The sequence below is a fragment of the Amphibalanus amphitrite genome, unplaced genomic scaffold (genome assembly GCF_019059575.1).
Source record: "Amphibalanus amphitrite isolate SeventyFive unplaced genomic scaffold, NRLGWU_Aamphi_draft 000942F_arrow, whole genome shotgun sequence".
In the NCBI taxonomy this organism is placed as follows: Eukaryota; Metazoa; Arthropoda; class Thecostraca; order Balanomorpha; family Balanidae; genus Amphibalanus; species Amphibalanus amphitrite.
Genome location: NW_024882436.1, coordinates 82923 through 107751, shown reverse-complemented (window position 1 = coordinate 107751; position 24829 = coordinate 82923). Strand labels below are relative to the sequence as shown.

General features: G+C 54.7%; 2 protein-coding genes across 13 annotated transcripts in view; one reads left to right on the top strand and one right to left on the bottom strand.

Annotated features, from left to right (window-relative positions):
• Window positions 1-1638, top strand: part of LOC122368373 (TGF-beta receptor type-1-like) — a 34372-nt gene extending 32734 nt beyond the window's left edge. For all 9 annotated transcript variants that reach the window (XM_043342256.1, XM_043342254.1, XM_043342258.1 and 6 more), the window contains one exon: window positions 36-1638. In XM_043342256.1, coding sequence (XP_043198191.1) covers window positions 36-188 — 153 coding nt within the window. In that variant the 3' untranslated portion in view covers window positions 189-1638. The remainder of the gene's footprint in view (window positions 1-35) is intronic.
• A 269-nt stretch (window positions 1639-1907) lies between these two features.
• LOC122368375 (protein naked cuticle homolog 2-like) lies at window positions 1908-20304 on the bottom strand. Of its 4 annotated transcripts, none has more exons than XM_043342263.1 (6): window positions 20141-20304; window positions 13542-13669; window positions 9508-9672; window positions 5035-5396; window positions 3462-3571; window positions 1908-3386 (listed from the first exon to the last, which is right to left on the bottom strand). In XM_043342263.1, the coding sequence occupies exons 1-6, from the start codon at window positions 20232-20234 to the stop codon at window positions 3124-3126; spliced, it is 1122 nt and encodes a 373-aa protein (XP_043198198.1). In that variant the 5' UTR covers window positions 20235-20304; the 3' UTR covers window positions 1908-3123. The 4 variants fall into 4 exon arrangements, with proteins under 4 accessions (XP_043198198.1, XP_043198199.1, XP_043198200.1 ...); XM_043342264.1 differs by having other exon boundaries at window positions 3465-3571; XM_043342265.1 differs by having other exon boundaries at window positions 1908-3392; window positions 3471-3571.
• Between the last annotated feature and the right edge of the window lie 4525 nt (window positions 20305-24829).

Below are 24829 nucleotides of genomic sequence, written 5' to 3'. Positions count from 1 at the left end.
CTGTTACCCCAGTTTGACGACACTCTCTCCCTCAGGCTCTGCGTGTCATGTCCAAGGTGATGAAGGAGTGCTGGTACCACAGCCCCGCCGCCCGGCTCACCGTGCTCAGAGTCAAGAAGACGCTCTGCAGCAGCGCCGTCGCCGATGACGCCAAGATGATGACGTCGGCGGCGTCATCACAAGGGTGAGGTGGCGTCAGTGGAGGGTGACGTCATAGTGAGAACGATGACGTGCCGTCATCGGCCGTCCGGCGGCCCCGCGCCTTGGTGTTTGTGAGAGTGATGTGTACAGAAGTATGCCCGCTGTCAGTGTGAGAACTGGTTTGAGAGGTGTTTGGTGGATTCGCTACATCGTGTGTCGTTCGATTAGGGCCGCGGACGGGATGGTTTGTATGCTGGAATTTTTGCATCTGCTTCGCGTTTTTATCGATGGAAATTTTGATGTTTTTTTTTCGGACTGCCTTCTTGATGTACCGTGGTCACTGGTGTGCCGATTCGATGGCAATACTAGGTCTAATGACTGAGGGAGGCGGGACTGGAAGTCGGTTCAGAAGGCAGCTAAGGGAGTCATGGCCGCTGAATGTAGGGGCCGGCTGTGACAATAATGACGCACTGCGCCGAATGGTGCGCGGGCAGCGCCGCCACGGGGTGTGCTATCCCTCTCACATTATCCTGCGCGCGCGTCCGAACCCTGTGCTCTTACTGTAAACGCTCGTCTGTCTGTAGTGGGCTAGACTGAGCGTTTTTCGTCGCGCTGCTTTTTGTCGCTCTCTGGCGTCGCGGTTCAGCTTGGCTCTAAGCCGGTGATATGCGTTCTGAGGTGGTCGGGGCGCTGCCGACGCAGGCTGTGTGTAAAGTGCGACTGCCTACCCGCGGTGTGCCCTCCCCGGTGAACGGCGGGACGTCGTGGTCTCCGTAGTTTTGTAGATAGTAGACGGCGCCGATGAGATGTGCCCCGCGCCCGACCGTTGTGAGTGTAACTAACCGTGATGAGTGTGAGGCCGGGTGGGAAGTAGTGAGTAGCGACACCGCGCGGCGGTTGTGTCCAGTCTTTCGAGGAGGCGGCGGTAGGGCGGCCACGGCGGTAAGATTCGGCCATCCGGTGGCGCGCCGTACCCTGGTGAGACTAGCGACCTACGCGACATCTCACGGATAGATCGTGAGGCTGAAGTTTGTACCGCCCCACCAGGTGGCAGTGATATAGCCCGTGCTGCGCTTTCTCTGGCGCGGCTGGTTCGAGGGCTGTTTCGCCGGATTTTCTGTATCTATCGAGTGACCCCTGCCCTTGATGCTGCTGTGTTGGGGAGTGAAGCGTGTACAGAAATGTTACCAGAACGTGCACCGGCCTCTGGGCGCCGTCCCCTGAGGGCAGGCGGCGCCCGCTGGCCGGTACAGACGGAACGGTTGATATTATCGGGTCAGTGGGGAGAGAGCGACGGACGGGCGAGAGCGGGAAGAGGGGCGGAGCGCGACCGGCAGTCCTGTGCTTATGTCATTACTCTGTGCTGTGCGTGGACGCCGCAGACGCACACAGAAAGTCTTTCTGACGGCCCGGCCCTGTGGCTGCCGAGAGACGCACCGCACCGGCCCGGCGGGCGGCGACTTTTTGATCATTATAATCAATACAGTTTATTTGATAGCTGAAACGTTTGGCCGGGAGACTAAAGGGAGCTCGATCAGGTGCATAGTATTAGCTATGACTAGTTATGACTGCCGACGGGAGAACAAAGTATTGCAAGTGAATGCACACTGCACAACGCTGTACTCGTACACAAATCATCTTTCGGTGCCGCAGCTAGTTTGTAGTGTTCATTCCTCGATCACATCCATTCGCTACCAGCTAAACTACATCTGACTGCGAGTTTGCTGCTGAGTTTGCACACGAAACCCACGACCCAAACAACGTCATTCAGTAAGAGCTGTATTCTGCATACGTGACATTTCTGCCATATTCAGTAGCACGGTGTGACCCACAGGCGAAGTGCTGCTAATACGGTCGACCTCGCCTGCATTCGAGCCACTTCACAAAGGACGCGTTCAATGCAACGAGCTCCGTTCAGCACATTCTGTAGTTACGGCAGCGGCAGTGCCTGTGACATGTTAGACGAGGTAGTAGACCAGGCGCTAGCGCATTGACGCTCGCGACACTCCGATTCTGGGTAAAATGGTAGTGTTTGTTTGAATCGCCGAAGCTACACACGTCCCTATCCGTAAAACTTGGTTCAGCTGGACTTTTCGGTACAAAAGGCGTCATAGTGACCGCTGGCTTCATGTTTGTAAAAAATACGCATATTAGAAAACAAAACTGACCGCTAGGGTCAGGCAAATTTCTGACCCCCTCCCCCCCCCCCCCCCCGTTGCTACACACAACACGCAACGACCTCGCATAGCCTCAAAGCCGACACTCGAGCGGCACAAGGCCACCAAATTCTGAAACCGCCGCTTACGTATACAAACAAAGACGAACGAGTATGTCGGAAGGTCTTCAGGCACTGCGGATACACTGTGCAGCATGGAAGGAGTGTTTGATCACAACTTGTACTCATACCGGTAGCCAACAAGAGAGTTACACCACTCGGATACGCTAACTGGCAAGGCACGTAGGCAGGCATGGCATGTAGACGAGGCAAATAAATTACTAGGCATGTAGGCATGTAAGGCAACATGTAGGCATGACAATATGAGCGAATACTATACAAAGCATAAATGCGAGGCGGTTGAGATTGAACATCATACGCTTACGTGCAACTACACATGGTCGCTGTTGGAATAGCAAACACATATCAAACAATCGCGCACACCAATATTGTCATCCTCAGCACCAACATTGCTATCATTTCACTGAGTAAGTCTTACAAAAGTGACACACTACGCTCACAAGACACAGAACAGTAAAATCAGGCAACAGAAAACAACTAAAGAATGTATTCGAATCACTGGAAATACGACACCGACAATATATAAATTACAGAATAACCCTGACTTGGTCACTGGTCTTAAATGCTACTCACATCACCAATGCACATCACCTTTTAACCAAAACTGCTCCATCCTTCGAGCCAATAGTCAATTCATTATCCAGTCTGTGCCGTTTCGGCCCTCTGCCGAGCCAAATGGTGCAGTCTCACAAGATGAGCACGTTGCTCGGGTAGTGGTGATAGTGCTGGTGCACGTGCTCGTGCCGGTGGTGATGCTGGTGCACGGGCCGGCTGTCTCTGGGCGGCAGCGGCGGCTCCGTGCCGCCCCCGCCCCCGCCCACTCCAGGCGGCCGGCCGGCTGCGCGCCGCGACCGCTGGCGAGCCTGCTGCTCGGCGCGCAGGGCGAACTCTGCACAGCGCGTCAGCAGCTCGTAGTCATCCCTCTGCTGCTGGCGCGGCGTCTGGGCGGGGGCGGGGGCGGCGCGGCGCAGGGAGGCGCGCCGCCGCGGCCGCCCGCACACCGCCGCCCCCGCCCCCGCCCCGGCGGCGGCGGCGTTTGGACAGAAGAGCTCGCCGACCGTGCAGTAGTGGTTCTCCGTCTCCACGGGGCGACACGTGCCGTGGCGCACGTGTTCGCGACACGTGTGAGACCGTCTGCAACAGAGAGAGTTCGTCTGTCAGCCACGGGTGGTCTCCAGTCGGCGTAAGAGCAGCGGTACACCTACAGCACGGGGACGGAGCGGCGGCCACATGCCTAGCTTTTACAAGCGGCGGTTAAAGTGATACAGATCAGCGTTAAACTCAGAAATGACCCCCAATTCACTTACGGCACGCCGCCAGACTCTTTGAAAAAGCCCACCCTTTCCCCGGCAGACGGCCAAACGACCTCCAAAATGACCGATCACCGCCTGATAAAGGTCGCAAATATCACAATGGCCAGGACCCTAAAGCCAGTCCGACCCGACCCGTGCCAACCCAGGGGACAGACCCCCCACTGGGAGGGGAGGGAAGAGGCATGGGGCAGCCGAGACACCCCTGCCGGCGCAACCCCCTCCCTCGGGACAACCCCTCCGGCTGCCCCCCCCCCCCCCCCCAGGGGTCCCAGACGGACCAGTAAATAGGTCACAGTTCAACGGAACCCTCACGCAAAATGGCGCGCACACGGACAAACAAAAGTAGGAAAAAGGGAAATTCAAATCACGGCCTGGCTTGTGGTCAGTGGTCGAAAAGTACATTATCAAACGAGATGGCAAAATACCGCTTCTGACCCAAGCCTGGATGGCAAATATCCTGCCACCTATGAGCCTGTGAATGTGTTGGCGGCTCTTCCTCCCTTTTCCCTCTCCCCAAAAAGCCGCCCCAAGTGGAGCACCTCAATAAATGTCTGAGTCTGAGTCTCGTCACTCGACCCTGACTCCGCCACTGCCCCCCCCCCCCGTGGGCCAACCTCCCCTGCGTCTGCGCTGGGCGCGCCGGTGACGCGGCGCACGGCGCCATCCCCGGCTCGCAGCGGGCGGGCCCATCAGCCGGCATAACAAAAGGCGGCGGCGGCGACTGAGGCACGCCGAGGAGGGAGAGAGGGGAGCGCCTCACGCCCGCGGCCCGGGCAGAGCGGCGGAGGACACGCAGCCGCCGCGCCGCTCGCTGGAAGAGCGCTGCGCATTCCGAGGAGCCCGGGCTCTGGTCGGCTCGTTCCGGCCGGGGGGGGGGGGGGGCGGAAGGCAGACCGCTAACTGTCCAGACGACGCAGGGCCATGGGCGACAGCGCCGTGATGGCAATAACACGCGCATTCTGGGCTAGTGTTTGGTGGGGTAAATCCAAGAAATGGGGACCGGAAGGTGCCGTAGCATCTTGGCGAAGTCAAAAAGACTTCAATTTTTTCTTTGAAAATGGAAGGATATGTGGAAGAACACAACGACCCTCTTGTCTCCTGGCCGGACAGTTACAAAACAGTTTTATAAAAAAAAAGAGATTTCCGTCTAAAAGGCATATCGTGCGGTTAGGCCTACAACGTATGTAGTTACGTACGACCAACGTACGATCTTTACGATATTTACGTACGATCACTTCCGACTGATGAGCCAAAGCCTCGACAGCCTCGATATTCGACACTCACTTGACGTTGGTGTAGCTGGCCACGTTGTTGTAGGTCACGTTGTTCTTCTCCATGCTGTCCCTGAGTAGCTCTGTGAGATGCCTCTTCGCCGGCGGCTCGAACGTCAGGTGACGTCGTCGACACTGTGACGTCATCTCTGACATCACAGGTGACGTGGGCTGGGCGGCACGGCGGCTGGTCGGGAGTGCGAGGGGAGCCCGGCGCTCCACCGCCGCCTCAGTCCCGGCGGGCGGGGGAGGCGGCGGGGGCGGCGGCTCGGGGGTCACCGTAAGCCGCACGTTGATGGTCTTGCCGCCGCCAGCGGGTACGTCCATGGACGAGCCGACCAGCTCGTATATGGTCCGCACGAGTCCAGCAATGTCCTGCGAAAACAACATTGTGCAGCGTAAGGTGGAGGCCTCCATAGCTTAGCGTAATCGCGTAAAAGGGTGGATAAGTGTATCGTGAACGGGAAAACGGGCTTGGTGAGTAAGCGATTTATGACGATGTGGAAAACACGGTTTGATTTTAAAACTCTGGCGCAAAAAAAACACAAAAGCGAAGCGGTCACAGAGCGTCAAGTCCAGACAGAATTTCTGCATAAAATGTTAACAGAAAAGGTCAACCGCGAACATGATACGATGAGACAGATTTACGAGAAAGTCAAAGCAGACCCGCAGCTCGACCTCCGCGACTTTCCACAGAACAGTTTTCTCGTGGGTCGAGGCAAGGGTATGTTGGTCGGGGCGGCCCTTTTGATCCCGCCGCCGCTTCTTCCAGCGACGATTCACGATGATGGTGATGATGATAACACCACTTCCCCTGTAGCAGTTGTAGCACACCTGAGCCGCCGACCTGCCCGCCTGCGGCAGCTCTCGGTAACGGACCGCCCGGGGCACGTCACGCTACGGTCATTGGCGTGCCGCGGGCGTGCTGTGTGCGTGCCCGGCCGGTATAACATCTGCCGGAGCGCGGCCCCGGCCGGCGCGGCGATGGCCGCCGCTCCAGGGTGTGTCTGCAGTCCGGAGCCGTCCGGAGATACGGCCGGAGATGGCCGCACTCCGGACGGACCGGAGCCATTGTCACATTCCGGCGGTAGTGGAGGACGGCCCCCGGCGCGGTCAGCCAATAAACGCACCGGCGCTACACGGCAAACGGCCGCCCGGGGCCCTGCGAACGGCGGGGTGTAATGATACCCGCCGTCCGCCGTGCACGTGACGTCACTGGTGTGCGAGTGACGTCACTGGGTTGTCAGCGTGCAGGTCAGTCAATGACTCATCCGTGTGAGCCTTTTGCACGCACCGATAGGATTTCGGGAATACTGTGACTTTGGACAGCTCCAGAGACTAACCCGCTCAGTGGGGATCAGCGTTGAATCAGTACAGTGTCATGGGTGGGTTGATGTGGTCATGGCCGCAGCTTTGTGAAGGTCAGCCGGCAGTTGATCCTATCAATTTGGGTTTTACCATGTTTAACCTATCGCAGGGCTGCTCACAGGGGCGTCGTTTTGTATAGGCCTGGGAGTGCCCGAGCACTACCAATGTTCAGCTGAGCACTACCAATGTGTTGTTGAGCACTACCAACATTTTTCTTCACTTATTGAGAAAATTGCATTCAAACATGTCATACAAATAAAATGAATGAGGTTCTTATGTATAAAATCAACATGATAGCAAGTAACTTCAATGGTAAGTGGTAACTATTGATGAAAATCTATAGACTTACTCCACAAGTAGATTGAATTTGAATTGGTTGACCAATTCAATCTTCTTGTAGCGTACCTAAGTCCATAAATTTCCATCAATACCTAGGCATCATTTTCACTTTCCACATCATGTCATTACGTCAAGTAATTTCAAGTTATGTGGTACCTACCTACCTACCTACCTACCAAGTTTCACAATAGTCAGGGGCGTCGTTTTGTATAGGCCTGGTAGGGCCCGAGCCTTACCAATGTTTATTTGGGCGGGGCCCTACCAATGTTCGCTGAGCCCTACCAATCTTTTGTCACTTATCAGTTGATAAAAAATCAAAATAAACAGATAAGCAAATATTAAATAAGCACATATGCAAGTACATAAATAAGGTTCTAGCCACAGTAGGTGCATGTAGCTGACAATGAGGTTTCACGTGTCTAGGACTCCGGTCCTTAATGGATTTTAAGAGGCTCGAAAACGCAATTGGTTATAGAGGTCCATAACTGCCTCTGAGTCCCGCATACCTACCACGCGACCGCCCCTAATAGACCCCGATCCGTCTCCACACCAGCCGCTGGAGGCCCTACACCGACTTCGGAAGGTGCCGCGGTGCTCCAGAATAGGCCATAGGTATATTGATTTGAGTGGGTGATGCAGCCTGATTCCCCAGGGTTCAACGCCAGGTCATTACCGCATCAGACCCCGAAAACTGAAGCTCGTAACTACGAGGGGCGTTCAAAAAGTTTCGGGCCGAACAATGAAGGAGTTGGAATTTTGGCCTGCAAGGCGGTGTGTTAAATGATGTGTTATTGGGATGTCCACTTACGCAAATTAAGTAAGTGGCCATTAATTAAGTCTCCTCTGTGATTGATTCGGGCTTCTATTCGTAGCATAGTTCGCCATTTCGGATAGGATGGATGGGCGACGCCCAGAAGAGAGCAGTGATTCGTTTCATAGTAGTTAGTGCAGAAAAGGCACCAAGCGTTAACCCTCGCCCTGGGCATTTTTCATAACACGGCCAGGCAGGGGGAGGGGTCGATGCGACCCCCCTCCGCTCGTCAACTTTCCAAAACAGGGGCACACAATTGATGATGTGCGTCCATTCGACAAACATCGAGGAGAGGCTATAGGGAAGCTGACGTAAAGTGTGCACCTGATCCGCGACCACGCACCTGCGTACATGGGCGGGATGACGAACAGTGAAGCGATGAGCTTCGAGTTGTTGTCGCATCCACTTTTTTTCTCTCCGAACCTTGCACACCCTGGTTAGTGGTTGCCACCTCTTCCCCAACATAAGAAAATTAGCAGCGGCAACCTCGCTAACAGCAGGGAGACGAAATCAGCCGTCTTGGACGTGCAGGATGGGTCCAAAACCCACTTGGTTATGGAGGCCTTGAGGGCTCTCGCGAAGCGCTGCGCGAAATGTGTTTGTCTTAACGGTGTTTATTTGAATAAATGAACTTTTTGGTCTAATGAGTCGATACTGTATCTCTCTGCTCCTTCATGGTCGGGCCCGTAGCTTTCTGAACGCCCCTCGTACTGTCATCCTTTTATTTTGGCAAGCAGGTCTTTCTAACTATCGTTGTGTTTCCAGTCCTCGTTAGTTGTCGAACCCTTCAATTGGCGTGGGTCTTCAAAACCGTTCCTGGCCCCGCAGCCGTCTTTTTTAGTCGGCTTGGGCCCTCAAAGCTGTTCCTGTCCCCTTTCAGCACAGCCGTCCTTTTAAGTCGATGTGGGCTTCTTTCAGAATGGCGTGCATTCCTCCGACACTATTGCCTATATAACTGCACGTTTTGTGCATGGCGTCCGGTGTGGACCCAGATTTCCAAAGTTTTTTTGTGTGTTTTTTTTTTTTTAGATTTCGGTTAGTCTTGTCAATGACCAGGGCGAAAAATAAGTGGCCGAAATCCGATGAGAAAGGCAGATTTGGGGGTACCCTACCTTGTAAGCCCCGTCATATATGGCCAGCCGCCGCCTTTGGGCACTACCAATCATTTTCGGAAAACGACACCCCTGGCTGCTCATGTCGAAGTGCGAAAACACTGAAACATTGTATGCATTAACCAATGAAATGGATTATGAATCATGGATGGCAGATTATCTGCTAGCATTTCTCCCGCTCAGTTACCCCTTTTCGACTTCTTTCAACCGCAGGGCTGTGGCGACAGGGTACAAATCGATCAAAACGCTACACTATCAATTCAATTCCCTAATCCACGTCTTTGCAACAAACCACTTTGCGCTGTCTTTCAACTCCGGAGCCGCGACTATACCCCCCCCCCCCCTCTCCCCCTCGAACGACTGTCGTGAGTTGTCTCCCCGTAGTACAACCCGAACCAGTCCAACGACCTCCGACCGAGCACATCCTGCTGGCGGCTCCTTTGATCCCCCTCCGCCCCCCCCCCCCCCCGACCACCCGACCACTACTGCACCGACCAACCGCATATACGGGGGCCCGAACAAGCAAAGCAGATGATCCTCCGCGCAGCGAATCATGCAGTGATTCATTCAACGACAGGATTTATTTGAGGACCGATGATACGGTTTGTTAGGATGGGACGGGGGATGTTTAGCTAGCTTTCGATAACGATGTCATTGCAACGTGTGTTTTTAGAGGTAGTGCACGGATGAATAATCATCAATGATCGGGATCCTCATTCATACAAACAAGAGCTCGATCTCAGCTTTTATGCCATCTAAGGCACGAGTCATATTCAGTTTTATCGACGGCACACAGTCAAAGATTACAGAACGAGTATGATTGGCTACATTGTAGGTAAATGACCGTAATACTCACATCCTGAGTGACGCAGCCCTGTCCGTCCAGGTCGTACAGGGTAAAGCTGAACTCGTTTTTGGCTGCGGGCCGGCCAGGCTGCTGTTCCGTGTCCTGGGCTCTGACCAAAGGAGCTCGTCGACGACGGGCCGTCCGCGGAAAGCTGGAGCACGAGCCGCGACCGGCCTGGGGGCACAACGAGAGGTCACTGGTCAGGTCAGGTCACCACACGAGCAAGAGCCGCGACCACGTTCAGGATACAGAGAGGGGTCAGGTCAGGTCAGATCAGGTCAGGTCACTACACAGAGCAAGAGCCGCTGGCGCCCTGGGAGCACAGCGAGGGGTCAGGACTCAGGTCAGGTCACTAACCCTGAGGGTAAAGCGAGAGGTCAGGTTAGGTGACGGTCACTATGTATAGGGCACAGAGGTAATGGGCAGCAGGCCACTACATAGAGCATGAGCCGTGACCACCGTGGGCCGTGGGGGCACAGCGAGGGGTCAGGTTAGGTCACTACACAGCGCACGAGCCGCGACCGGCCTGAGCGCAAAGCGATAGGTCAGGTCAGGTCACCATATGGCATATATAGGGCACAGAAGAACTGGGCAGCAGGTCACTTCACAGAGTCAGTATATCTCCATGGAGCACATGGGGCAAAGGTCGAGTCACCATATGCAGACATTGTTTATTTTAGAGCCGGTCTCTTCTGACAGAGGCCGACATCCGGTTAGTTTCCGGCGCAGCAGGGCGTCTTCCGCTCCATTCATTTTGGCTAAAACCTCACAGGAAGTTCGCTTGGCTGACAACACTTCGCGTCCTCCTATCCTCTCTTCCTCCCTCTCTCTCTCTCTCTCTCTCTCTCTCTCTCTCTCTCTCTCTCTCTCTCTCTCTCTCATCTCTTTCTCTCCCCCTGCCTCTCTATCTCTCTCTCCCTGCTTCTCTCTCCTTCCTCCCCTCCTATAGTCCTCTCTCACTCTACCTTCTCTCTATCTCTCTATCGCTCTCCCTCCCTCCCCCCCCTCTCTCTCTCTCTCTCTCTCTCCCTCCCTCCCTCCCTCTCTCTCTCTCTCTCTCTCTCTCTCTCTCTCTCTCTCTCTCTCTCTCTCTCTCTCTCTCTCTCTCTCTCGTCTCAAGGCCGGCACAGCCCCCACGGGAGGGGCGAGGGCCGCTCCAAAGCGCAGCGGGCGCCGGAAGCAGCCATTCTGACGCCACTGACGCCACTCCGACCTCGTCTCCCTCTCTCTCTCTCTCTCTCTCTCTCTCTCTCTCTCTCTCTCTCTCTCTCTCTCTCTCTCTCTCTCTCTTTCCGTCTCCGCTGGCGCCCCTCTGCGCTTCCCGCTGGCCAGCTGCGAGAGGCGGCAGTCAGCCGGTCGGTCAGTCGACCAGCGGGAGGCTGATTTGTGCCGACAGCACCTCCTTGGGCTAGGTCAGACCGGGCTGGCCTCGTTCTGACTCCGTAACTGGCACGATTCGCCGGGCACACTGCCAGCTTCGTGAGCGCGCAAACGTAAGCGAGGTGCATGCTCAAAGCAGGCGCGCGGGCACTGGGCTGGGGCTTCCTAATTCCAGCGTTGCCAGTTGCCACTAACTTAAGTATCGCTAATGTCTTGCATTTTGCATTACATCGCTGCTATTGGCACCTTTCTTGATAATTTTATTTTACATTGCAGGCTCAAATTTATTTCGGCCTGGCCTCTGCCCGCCCTACCCGATCTACCGAGCACCAAAGCCATGACCCAGGTAGCGTTTGCTCGGCGTCAGCCCGTCTCAGGGCTCACCCAGGTGCGCCTCAGACCCGGCGAACGCCGGCGGCGGCTCAGGTGACCTGCCCGTATCCCGTGTCGTGGCCTGTTGTCCTGTGACTGTTGTCGAACCCTCTGAGCCAGCCCGCCGACCGGAAGTCGGGTCAGAGGTCACGGGTGGGGATCGGGTCACCGCGACACGCCTTACACAACAAAGGGCGCCGACATGCCACAGATGCATGACCCGTGAGGTGTGACGTGCAGTGGAAGTGGACGTCCGGTGGACAATGGATGTGGACACGGCACTGGACACACCTTGTGGACGTGGATAGTGGACATGGGACAGCAGTAACACTGAACAGTCATGCCCCAACTAGCGCGCCACACGGGGCGTGTACGACTGAGCGGAATTTACATCTACCTCCATCGGCAACATCAAAGAGCGCCGAACGAGTTGCCGGAATACTTGACCTTGGCGGTTCCGATTTGATTTCGGGATGCCGACCCCCGGGACCGGCGCAGCATATTGACAATTAACTTGAAAAGCACCGCGCATTCTTGGGAGCGGGTTCAGAACATCAGTATCACAGCTAGTAGCTCCACAGCATAAAGCATTCGGAACAGGAATTCGTCTGAATATAATGTGGCAGAATGTTCCTTGTACCGTCAAAAGCCAGCCTTTAGTCGTGTTCGTGAGACTGACTCATTGTTTAGCGTTTACGTTGACGTAGAGGAGGGCCAGGTCCCTGAGGACGGGTCAACTCGTGTCTCGTAGTACAGGCTGGATTAGTGTCACCTGGGACCGATCCGTCGGCTGCCTATATATGGTCCTACTGTGGCAGAGTCTACGAGACCCATATTTGGTCTCATCGGCACTCAGTTTCGGATGATCGACGATCGTTTTGATTGATATGATGTTTACGGTAACGACGCCGAACATTAAGCAATGGGGCTTTCTTGTTCACATCAGGCGTATGATTTATCCGACGAAAAGTTCGATCAAAGATCGGTAACCACCGACTTGCTACAGGCATCGAATCTAGTGGACCGTCCTTTCGTCACCTTTTTACATCACGTGTGAAGCAGCCCGTCGCGTGGGAACCCCGGGCCGCGCGAACCGTCAAGTGTTGATTGTTGTGAGGGCCGCCGCGGTCGGTGAGTCTTCTGATCCTCACAGATCGTTTGCTCTCTATCTCCAGTATCGCGCGCTGTGGCTGGTCGGCCGCGGCAGTCTCTGTTACACTCAGTGCGCCGCCCTCGCCGCCAGGGCGCCATGTTTGCCGAGCGCTGCGCCATTCATTCGAGCCGCCTTTGTTTACGCCGCTATCGGCTGGGGAAGGGGAGGGGGGGGGGGGGGTCACGGAGCGTCGGCCGGACCAGGTGCCACCGAGAGAAGGCACACGGGGAGCGTCAGACGCACACGCACAAACGCACAAGGATACGACTTTCGAGGGAGAAAACGCACGAACGCTAAGAAATGTTGGATGCATGAGCATTGAGCGTGTTGCCGTGAGACGAGACAGTCACGCATATCGGCTAACTTCCACAAGTCCTGCCTCATCGCATGAATGATGAAACTGTTGATTTTCTTGCTTCTGAAATTGAAATCGACGCGTCGCGGTGCTTTTGAACGAAAATAAGATCTAACTGCGATTGCATATGTGATTGAGCCGATTTTTGGTGATGCACACAAGATATTAATTTTCTTATAACCTTTATTTTACCACGATACGCTTATTTCCGGGCAGCGAAAATTTCCGGCAGCTCGTCACATTCCAAAACAGAAGACCGCATGACATCATCTCCCGCTGAAATCGCGCCGCCTAATTAGAAATCTGCGGGCAGCGCGGTCTCTCAGGAGGCGGTCCCTGTGAGGTGATAGCCGTGTAACGTACCTGGCACGCACGGAATGCACGGTGGAATGTCAGGAATGGCGAGCGGGACAACAGAGGGAGCCAAGGGAGACGGTCGGCCGGTCGGGGCCAGGACCGGTGTAGGTTCGGAGGCGGGGTCCGTGGTGATGGCCGGAGCTGGTAGTGGTGTTGGTGCATAGGTACTTTAGTCCATGTCGAATGTCGTGTTGGTGATGGTGCTGTTAGTGTCGGTGTCAGGGTCTGTGTCAGTGTCGATATCGATGTAGGTAAGCATGCTATCGGTGCCAGCCCAAGATGACGGTGACGGTAGAGAACAGAAGTGGCACATTACGACTCAAGCGCATATAAGCTGAGTGTTCTGGGATTCAATCACATTTCCTCTGTCTTCGAGTGTCGGTGTCTGTCAGTGTCGGTGCCGACAGGAGTCAGAAGGCGACCTACCTGACAGGGCTGGGCGGCCGGCCGGCTCCGGCTGGGTCGAGCGTCGCCGCCGACAGGGCCCGAGCGACTGGACGACGCCGACCTGAGAGACACCTCAGAGCGACGGCACTCGCTGTCCGACGCGATGCCTGCGCGACAGAAGGAAATGAATGTCAGACATGTGCTTTGTGATGACGCGTTTAAGACACATACCTAATTCCCAGAGAAATCAGAAACGGATAGGCGACCGATATTTTTATGAGTTCATACGATGATGCGTAAGCATAAAACTATGGCCTTGCATAAAACGACAAGTCAGTCGCAAGTTCACATAACGCATTGCAAGATATCGGTCGACATAGATATCGTTCAGTCACATACACAGGCCAAAAATTAAGCACGGGCCTATCCGTAGCAAATAGGAAGACGACATGCTCTCAGGCATCCTATTCCTCAATTCCTTCTCAACCTTGTCTCGTGTCATTAGCCTCCACCTCGTCACATATCATCTAAACATAATTAGTTACCGACTGAAAATCTGGCCTCAGACAGCTGCATTTCAAATCCATCGGTCCGCGTTAGGTGTGAATCTCACAGCGTTCACCATCAATTTGAGCCCGAAGGCATCAACCCCGTCTGATGATATACACAGACTGGCCGGTCACAATATGTTCAACACATGTGCCGGGCGGGCGCGGCCCAGACGGCTGAAATAAATGGCCGGCTGTGCCGGACGGCGATGGCTAATGACATTGGTGTCCAGCCCATCTGGCCGGGTGGCTGGGAGGTCCAGATGGTCGGCAAATAGAACACGACTGTGAGGACAGACACGGGGCAGGGGAATCTTGTCTTCAGGTCTGTAAGTACCATCAGTGTCTGAATTATGTAAAACGGGTGCAGGAAGGAAAAACTGGTGCTCTGATCCCGAGGGCTAGGCTAGCGCATACAGTAGTAAAAAAGTGCTGCTCAGAGGAACCCAGTTTCACAACCAATGGGATCACACGCACAACTTCGGAGTTATCATCAATAGCTATACCACACGAGCTCAAAAAAGCTCACCGTTGGCTCACAGCTCCCCATCTCTCTATCACAACTCATCAACTTTCTACCAACTCCTCGTAAGCTCACCACGCTTCCCAAGAGCCGCCTTCTTTATTCTCACCAGACACCATCTTAGCTCCCATCTTAGCTCGCCATCAGCCGGACGCATTGCCTCACCACGCGTTGGCTCGCGGCGCGGCGGCGCGCGGCTCGGCACTCGCATCAGCTGACTAGAGCCACGGCCATTTGCATAGCTGATTGATGGCGTGGCCGGCCCGGCCGCCCGTGGCGCCCCAATCGAGCGCATCAAAGGAGCCGCCGCGGCCGGCGACCCCCGGGCCGAGTAGTCTGCGCCGCCGCCTGCCGAGTCATTATTCCGAGCGCTTTGAGACGGCCGTTTTTTGCCGGGGTGCGAGGCACTGGGAGCCGATTATGGGACTGAAATGGAGGGAGGCGGAGTGGCGGGGTTGCTGGTGGGTGGCGGGATGGGCGGTGGGTTGGCATGGAGAGCGAGTCTGGAGATGGAGATTGGTTGTGCGTTACAGGTGGTTGGATGAAAGTTTCGGAACATTAATCACTCTTCGCGCGTTGACGCTTCCTAAGATTTAGTTTTGAAACTTCCACACCGTCTACACTAGGAGCCGTTTAGCGCCAGTGCGCCAGCCGGTGCGCCAGTCGGCCCGTCACGGTGCGTTAGTGACGTCACATCTCCGTGACGGCGTAACAACAGCTGTGTCAGCCAGATCAAAGTCGCGCCGCCGGGCCGCCGGCGCAGAAACGAGCAGACCCACGCTGCGCCGCGCCGCGCCGCCGGCACTGCTCGCTTCGGCTCCACCAAACTAAATCAGGGCCAGGGCCAATTTTCTCCGGTGCCAGGCGTCAATTTGGGCGGCCATCTGGCCGGCCGGCCACTGGCGCGGTGCCGGCTCCCAAATTGCCGTACGCCGCACCCAGGTGCCGCGGGCCGGCCGTTTTTGCCGCTGGGAGGAGGGGAGGATGTAATGACCGTGACCATGCCGGCCTCGCGGTCCGTTTGATCACCGGTGGGGAGCTGTACTAATCGCACCGCAGCGCCCACCGCCGCCGCCGCCGCCGGCCGAGGAACGGCCGCCGCCGCGCCGCCGCCGCCGCGGGCCGGTGGTTCCGAGAGGCTCGCCGCTCGCACCTTCAGAGGGAGAGGGAGGGAGGGAGGCATGGAGGGCTACTGCGCACTGATCATGGATGTGTCCAGCTACCGCGATACGCGCTGGGGAGGCACGACTGTCGTGATGCTGGGGGAGATGTGACAACTGACCGGCTGCGGCGGCGGTGACCTGTGCCCGCCCATGCGGCGCGGCGCGGGCACACCTTCCCCGGTGACCGAGTACGAGCCGCCGCGCCGCCGCCTCATCTGCATATCAAAGCATGTCGGCGCAGAGGTGCGCCGCTCACTTCAAAGGCGCCGCCCGCCCGCGGCGCGACGCGAGGTCAGCCGACGGTCAGCCCCCCCCCCTCCCCTCCCACCAGACCACCGGGACTGCGCCGGCCGACTCGGAGTGCCCCACTGTTTATGACCCGCGATTGTGACACCTCTTCGCGACAACTTGGTCTCCTGCCGCGCAACGGGGCGCGTGTGAGCTTCAAAGGCGCCGCCCGCCGCTGGTGGCAGAGCAGGGAACAGCGCCACTAAATAAAAGGTGCCGTTGTTTGGTCCGGCGGGGCCTCTGTAGAGAACACGGCCGTGTTATCACCGTTACACAGCCCGGCGGGACGAACGGCGCGGGTCACGGCGATCACCGAGCGCTCAGGAACGGGAGCCGGCCGCTGGAGGGACCGATGTCTGACAGAGTGTGTCTCTCTGGGTGACGGGTTGCGTCAGACGCCGCGCGGCCCGCCGGCAGTGATATGGGACCGGCGCCGGCCAAGGAACATCTCATCTCCCGGGACGAGTTGGCGCCGCCGCCGCCGCCGCCGCCGGCATTGGCGTCACAGTCTGGGACGTCAGAGCTCGGACCAGAGCCGGAACGCTGCCTTCATCCTTCGACAGGAACAGCTAACGTTTGAGTCGATCTAAACAGCCTCTAATATAGCCAGCTTCTAAATATGCGACAAGACAGCACGTGATGCGTATTCCAATGCATTGAAAATGTCTCATTATATTGGAAAAAATGCGCTGGTGAAAACAGCCCATAGTGACAACTGCCTCCACTGGTCAAACTATGCAGCAGCATCGAAGGCTACTTCCCCTTTTTCGGAACTGTGGGAGACAATGCTTATCTCTGAAAAGACTTGCATAACATAACAAGGAATGCCTTAGACCGACACACAAACTAATTCATCATCAGTGGATGCCCAGCCAGCGAAAATGAATGAGCCCATACAAGGCTATCTCATCATAAACATCAGACTTCCACACAGCCCCGTCATGAATGACTTGCGACGTTATCTGGCCAGTCGCTGCTGGCCGGACCAGCACAGCACACAGCCAGCAGCTGCCAGCACACGCGGCCAGCGCGGCGGCCAGCGGCCAGCATATCCGTCTGTGGTCTACCGTCGTATAAAGTAAACACATCTCAGTGAATAGCGACAGGAACTGAAAAAGAACACCCCTACCAACCGACCGACTGACCAAGCGGCCGACTGACCGACTGATTGTCCGGTAATATGTCACGACCAATTTGACCGCTGCACGGGGCAGCGGCTGGTCGGAAAGGACCGGCCGTCACGGGCAACAAGTCCTGCTCGGGACGTAGCCGAGGAATAAGCAAAGACACGGCAATGAAAGTGCAAACATGCTAACATGGTCATTCAGTAGGAGTCATTGACTCATTCAATAACACGAGTGATAATCCAAACATCCGCTCGACCTCAGAAAGGCCGTGCAAATGTACAAGTAAACCGTGTGATATGTGTAAACCATGTGTTACAAGGCTGCAGGTGACCTTGCCGTAAGTTGACTGTGATCGGGACGAGGTCACGCCGCAGTATGCGCCAGATTTAGGAAATACGGTCGGCCGTTTTAGGATGCGCATGACATTTACAAGTTGAGGACTGTGCAACTTCGATCATATGCAAGGAATGCGGGAAACTGCATATCGCACTGACAGCGTTAGAAATGGACGTTTGTGCGTCTGAGCCTAAATTGGATGCAAACATGCGAATCAATTTTTGGCACGTCAAATTGCAGAGTTTCAAGACAAATATATAGCCAAGTCCTTGATTTGGGGATATTCTAATGATCAAGGAGCCATCATTATACGAAGCCCTAATTTCATGTTTACCGGTCATAGACCCAGAACAGCCGGTGGGCACCAGTAATCGCCAATTCCAACGCCGCCTCCCGGGGCATCAGGTCACGCTCACAGACCCATGACCGCGCCGGGTCGGTCGGACAGAGTGGGAGAGTGGGGACAGAGTGGCGGAGGGCTGGCAGAGTGCCAGCGGGCGGCGCGCGACTGAAGACGGCGCCGCGGTGTCTCACCCCGACCGGCCGACCGGCCGGCCGATACGGTCGGCAAGATCAGAGGGTGCCGCCCGGCCGAGTGGCCGCCGGTTACGGACCGGACCGAGTCCACCCGAGAGAGTCCGTGTGAGGAGAGTCCGAGCGTCAGAGTCCGCTCAAAGTTCGGCGATGCACGACTTGAGACTTCAAACCCACCCAAGTCCAGTGATATCCGTTTGTCAAAGTTCGCAAAGTCAAGTGTTTCCGGCCGTCCGATCTGGAGTCTGGGAGTCCAGCCGAGTCCATCGAATCCAGCCGATGCGCTGGACTCCCGTCAGCGGCCAGTGAACCCACACAGGAGACCGGCCTGCGGTCGGTCGGCCCACACCAATTGGCCGCGGTGACGGCGGCGTGAACCGGCATCTCGCCCTGATTTATAGCTCCAATGCTATAAATACGACCGGCCGCCGTAATTCCTCCCAGAAAAATGCCGACAAATGGAGGTGGAGAGCACATCAAGCGTGAACGCCGTTAGAGAAACCGAAAGGTGGTTCGGTGATGGTGGAGCTTCATAAGCTGCTCGGCCGAAAACCGTTCGAGTCGCGTAAACACGATTCAATTCACTCATGAGTCATGATGCTTCCTAAATTTTAGGCGGTTACCTGCCCTGTCAGAATTGAATAATACACAACAAGAAAATGCACATATCTCATTTGCACATCGTTCGTAAATGTCCTAACAAATTTTAAACTACCAACGAAAAAGCGGGAAATTTTACATTGATGCGTATGAGAGGCACTTCATAAAACATCTAAGGGCTGTTTTATTTTTTCCAACACACCATTGCTTTAAACGTTTGCGATCAGCCATTACCGAACATGCGATTGCGTAGAACGTACCCATAACTATTACCAGAGGCAAATTGAAAACGCTCACAATCACATTTCAGGACGTTTAACGGTCTTCGGAACATTAGGCATATGCTTTGACCCTCTGCAGTCTGCGGTTTCTAAGATTCACGGACATTTCAAAGTGGACCGTACTGGATAGTGGACAGGATATGTCCCCCATAATGAGCAGTGAATAAAATAATCCCGGAAGAAACTGCAGCCACAGGCTACGTAAGCTATGTAAACTGTATGATGAAGTGATAGGACAGATGCATCAACGACCTTTCGTAAGTTGCTAGTCTAAAAATCGTGTTAAAATCGTTGAGCGTTTACGTAAAGCGTTAGTGCTAAACCATGTTTAATACGACTAACGATGTTACGAATGACAAGCAACAATTATTGAAAGATTATTGCTGCATTTACTTTCTTAACCTGCCCAATTCCATTAATAGGTAGGTGATAAAAATAAGCTTGATCATTAATGTTGAATGTCCAATGTCCATGACTGAGGCAGTTTGTGATCACAAACTTCCGTATTTGATTGTAAATTATTGAACTTAGTCCGAAACAGGCTGCAACCCATTACCTACACACGTGACTTGCTACTTTTTCAGAATTCGTCGGCGTTTTTAATACCTTACAGCAAACATAGGTATTCCACAACTTTTTTTGTCATGTCGGTAGGTTGAAGTATGCTCCATCCGGTCATAAGCAATATGCAACGATGACGTAAGGTCATGATCTTCACGAGGGGCGCCACCTATACTGAAAGGGGCAGCATCATCTTCTTGAGGGCGGTATCGTCACATTGAGGGGCTCCACAGATGCTTAGAAGGGCGGCACCATTACATTGAGTGGGACTACTAACAGATTTAGGGGCGGCACTGTCACATTGAGTTGCGGGATCATCACTTTCTATAGACGGCTGCTTCACTTTAAGAGGCGGCATTATCATTTCGGAGGGCAGCAGCTTCACTATGAATTACGGCACCTAGCCTGCATGTGCGTGCTGCATCCTAGAGGGGGCGGCAACTGGGTCGGCATTCTCCGTGACTGGGTCGGCAATTGCCGACCCAGTTACATGTTAAAATACGCCCTGACGTGCTTTAGACACCCTCGCGATATTATGAACTAATATGGCATATAGTTTTCAGAAGTTATCGTCCACACGTCTAACAGAAGCTCTGAATCGCGTTAGAACTTTTCAGCATTCATTCAATCACCCGGCAGTCTCGCCTCTCCGCAGCCCGATCCGGGCGCCGTCTTACCTGACAGATGCTTGTACTTTCCCAGCATGCGCATTTTCCAGCGTTTGAGTAGCGTCGCCATGCGCACAGGTCGCGACTCGCACTCACAGGCCATGGTTGGAGCGCCCACTGCACAGGCCGCGTCTTCCGCACGCGCCACACGCACCCCCACTCGCGGCACAACTCGGTCTGATTTCGCCGCCGCGCGCTGACCGAGTCGCGGTCGTCTTAGTTCCGCTCACCACCGCCAGGGGAGCGCTCGGCTGGCCGCCGCGCCGGCAGAGGGGCTCCCGTGAGGACGAGTGGGCGCTATACCGACATGGGGAAATCATTCGCCCTTTATCCTCCGGACGAATTCACCATCAACCCCCTGGACCCTGACCTATGAATTCCCTGCTTCGGGACAACGGTCACCCACCAGACGTCGGAAAAGTGACAGCCGGCACAGGGCAGTGGAGGGCAGTGGAGGCTCAAATCGGCGCCAGTCCGACGTGACCATTTGAGCGGCTGGTGAAGGTGACCTGTGACCACGAGAAGATTCATGGATACATTTGGGTTCGTACTGTCACTCTCTCCTCGAAAGATTTTCGGACACTGAGCGCGCAGCGAAATTTCGACATTTTAGGAGCAGTGCTGACTGCTGAGTTCTACTCAAGAGTAGACGTCAAAGGTCAGTGACCTAACTTGACCGGAAAGGCAGTTTATGTAAAAAAAAGATCCAGATTGAACTAGAGGTCAGGTACCCGAACTTTCAGCTCCTATCGCTAAATAACGTTCTGGAGTAATCACGAGAAAACCCAGGTCGCCTATATTTCTTATAGACTATGCCATGTTGTCGGGTATTGAACTTACAAGTGGAATTCGACTCGACAGGAAATTCCAGTTGTTCCGGTTGTTTGTCTTTGCTCGACGGAGGCAGCAGCGGTGGGTATGGCCTAATTGCAGACTGCAGTTCCTTACTTTGAAGCTAATTCCAGGGCTATACCTTGGCTATACCTATAAGCCGTTTTGTGCCCCACGGCTAGCCAAAGTGACAATTTAATCCACCGCTGGAAAGTCGAGCCTCTAACCCCCGATTACCGGGACGCAGATCTCCACATTTAACCTCAGGATAGCACCGCCGCCCCCGGCACCACTTTGGCCGTCACCGCGGCGAGATGCGGCGCCGGGTACAATTACGGCGCGTCGGCGGCAATTATCCGTCATCAGAGAGCCCCGTCCGCGCCGACCCCGCGACCGACGGCGCCGGCCGGTCCAGAAATGGGGAAGGGTTTGTTGCGTAGTGGTGTAATGCCAGGCCCGCCGTGACCGCTAAATGATAGGTAAGGCACCGGATGATAGGTAAGGCACCGGTCCCGGAGGTCTTCCGCAGACCGAGACCGGCGGAATCACAGGCCACGGAGGCCACAGAACTTCGCCGGCGCCGAGGGCGTGGCAGAGCGGAAACGCGGGGAAAACGACATTGAGTTAAGAGATGGAAACAACTGCAGATGATGCGTGAGCAGTGAGCATGTCTGTTTTGTATTCCGTACGAACAGAAAAATGAGTTGATATTGTAGTAAAGACCTCTTCTTCTAAGAACTGTATTTACTTAGCAGCCCAGCACGCTCAAGCTATCCTGGAAACAGGGACCCCAAATCAGTAGCTGCAGACATGCACAAGCGCTCGTCACATGCAGCGCCATGCAGGGGCCCAATCCCACCAGAGCATGCCCAGGCACATAGCACAAACCATCCACATTCCATGCAGCCAGGAATCCATTATCACATTTCTCCCCGCAGCAAAGGCAAGGCATATTGACGGGGTGAACACAGTGCACGCGCCAACCCCCGCTCCACGAGCGTGGCACATCCTAAACGCTTAAGGACAACGTCCCACAGCCATCGGCTCAAGGCCTGTGCTATGCAAACAATCGCGGACCCATCATTCTCACGACACTGGGACACTTAACACTAGCAAACACACCAAAATCAGAAATAAATCCATTCTCCAAACCGGTCTGGACACGCCCTGCTCCTTGTCCCCCTCCTTGGTACATCAGTAACGGGACGGGATTCGCTCACCGATGAGTGAGAATCAGTCCCTCCACCCTCTCCTACAGCTTCTGGCACAGATTCAGCTTCCCCCGGTTGAGTCTCCGCAGCGCCTCTATTATCCTCTCGGCGCCCAACCACAGCCCCCTCCCCAATCAACGCTAACTCGGGCTCGTCGTGATCAGACCCCCCGCATCTAGCTACCGGCGTGGCTCCAGTCACAGGCGACGAACCACCGGTCCCTTCGTCATCTCGAGGAAGCTCCGTCCGCCCCGCGTCCACAACAGCCTGAACACGACCGTCAGTCGAGTCTTCAGGCACCCCGACTGCAGTTGAGGGCACAGAACCCATCACAGTCAACTGTGGGACAGTCAACTCCAAGTCGCTATCATGCGCCGGTCCAGCCCCCGATGGACGCGCACGCGTGGCACCGGTATCCGACCGAGCGCCAGGGATCTCACCATCCGAATCCGACTGAGCGCCAGGGACCTCAGGCTCACCATCTGACAACGGTGAATGCCCAGCACCACCAGTGGAGGCATCGTGAGGGATCTCCGGTGACTGTGCCAAGACCACGTAGCCGTCATCTTCCCTACACGTGCATGGCTTCATACGGTCATGATGAACAACAAACGACTTCCGGCTGCCCTCTTCTTTCACGCGATAGGACTGGGGAGACAAGATCTCCATGACCACGAACGGGCCCGACCACGGCCGCTGCAGCTTGGGGGACTTTCCGACAGTCCTAACCGGTTTGTGGACCCATATGAAATCACCCACCTGGTAAGTCAACTGGTTGACCTGATCGGTCCGACTCGCTGCCCTCAAAGCTGCTGCCTCTTGGATTGCTTTGCCCACCTTCTCTCGAATCTGGTTCTGATCGACACCGCACGCTACTGGCGCTGCTGGACATTTGTCAGCATGACAAACGACGTCCAACGGAAGACGAGCTGACCGACCAAAGAAAACTGAAAAGGGCGTCATGTTCGTAGACTTGTGTACGCTCGTGTTGTATGCGAACACAACCTTTGGGAGGACCTCATCCCAGTTCCTCTGGTCCCCACTCACAAACATGGAAAGCATCGAACAGAGCGTACAGTGTGTCTAAAAAGAATGTACCGTCACCACTACGTGGCGCTGGTGTCGCGAGCCGGTAGTTGGCTGAATCCGCACCAGACCACACATTCCCAAGCGCTAGGTGACAGCTGCGCAGCGGCCGGTAGTAGCGTAAGCCCGAACCTTCGTGACACGACCCGGGGGGGGGGGGGGGAGGGAGGGGAGCGGGCGGGGCAGCGCGTGTAGGGAGGGGTGCTCCAGCAAGCTGGCAGTTGTCGCGGCCAAAGGTCAAGGGGTCACACACCAAGCGAACGGACGCTGATGTGGGTTCGTGGGGATCATGAACTTGTGTGTGGTAGGTGGGGCATTCCACGATAGATCGTACCAGGCCCGTCACCCTCATCTCTCAGATTTTAATGAAAATCCGTCCTAGGGGTAATCATAGGCCCCAAAGACGCCTGGCAAAATATCAGACTTCTCAGATCAAAACTTTTTTAGTTATATTGCATTGCATTTTTTTAACTTCGGTTTGTAACGGTGAGTTAGATGGCCTATAACTCAAGAACGGGTTAAGCTACCAACAAACAGTCAACAACACTAAGCTTGCGATGAATCAAAAATTAATATTACCATTTAAAAATTCCAAAGAAAAATTTTCTTTGTTGAGCAAAAACCTTAATCTTTTTTCATTTGCCTCTAATGACCTTTGGGACCCAAATTTTTCAAATTTTTATTTTTTTTCAAAATAAACTTCATGTCATTGCAAATCGACATGCAAAAAATTAGAAAGGTGTTCTTTCTATAAAATCCTCATTTTCCCGCAAATAAAATGGGTTTCGGAGGGGTTGACACGATCCCAGCACGCCGTTTCGCTTCTAATAGAGCTAGAGCCTCGCGGAAAAAAACGAGCGTGTGTGCCGCAACAAGTCGCAGCGATTGATACCCGATTTTAAGGTCTCAATTTAACCGGTAGCGTCTGAGGTCAGGTCAAGTGACTGAAGTTACGGGTTCGGTTTTTAGTAAATAACTTCGCAAAAAATGGCCGCAGAGCCGCGATTTTGGCATCATTGTGTTCGCCTAGCTCAGGTGCATCGAATGGTATACTTTTTGCTAGGGTGAGGTCAACTTAAGCAGTTGACCTAGGATCAAGGTCAGGTCAGAGCCCTTCAGGTCACGAAGCTGGGCAAAGGGTATCATATGGCATATCATTCGATTCGGAAGGTCTTCCCGAGTCCATTGGTGGCTTTCCCGACTCTCTAGCTCCATTTGATCGGGAGTTATTGACGAAAAACTCGTACGACCCTAGTGACGTCATAAATGACGACCAATGCAAAAGAAAAGCATTGGACTTTGCAAGAAGTGCATGAAATCACGATGCCATGTACGTGGGATAGTTTTTGATCATTCTCGGCGCCAAAATAACAGTTTTTGTATTTCCCCATTGACTTATAACAGTGATGTCACGTGACCGACCTGACCTCACGTAACCTTAAAAATTCCCAGATATACAAGTTGTGAGACCTCTGGAGGACACCATGTATGAGTCCTGTAACTTTCATCTCGGACAGCTATGGTCGTTGGCGTCCAAAACAATGTCAGAACCAAACAGCCTTTTTCACCC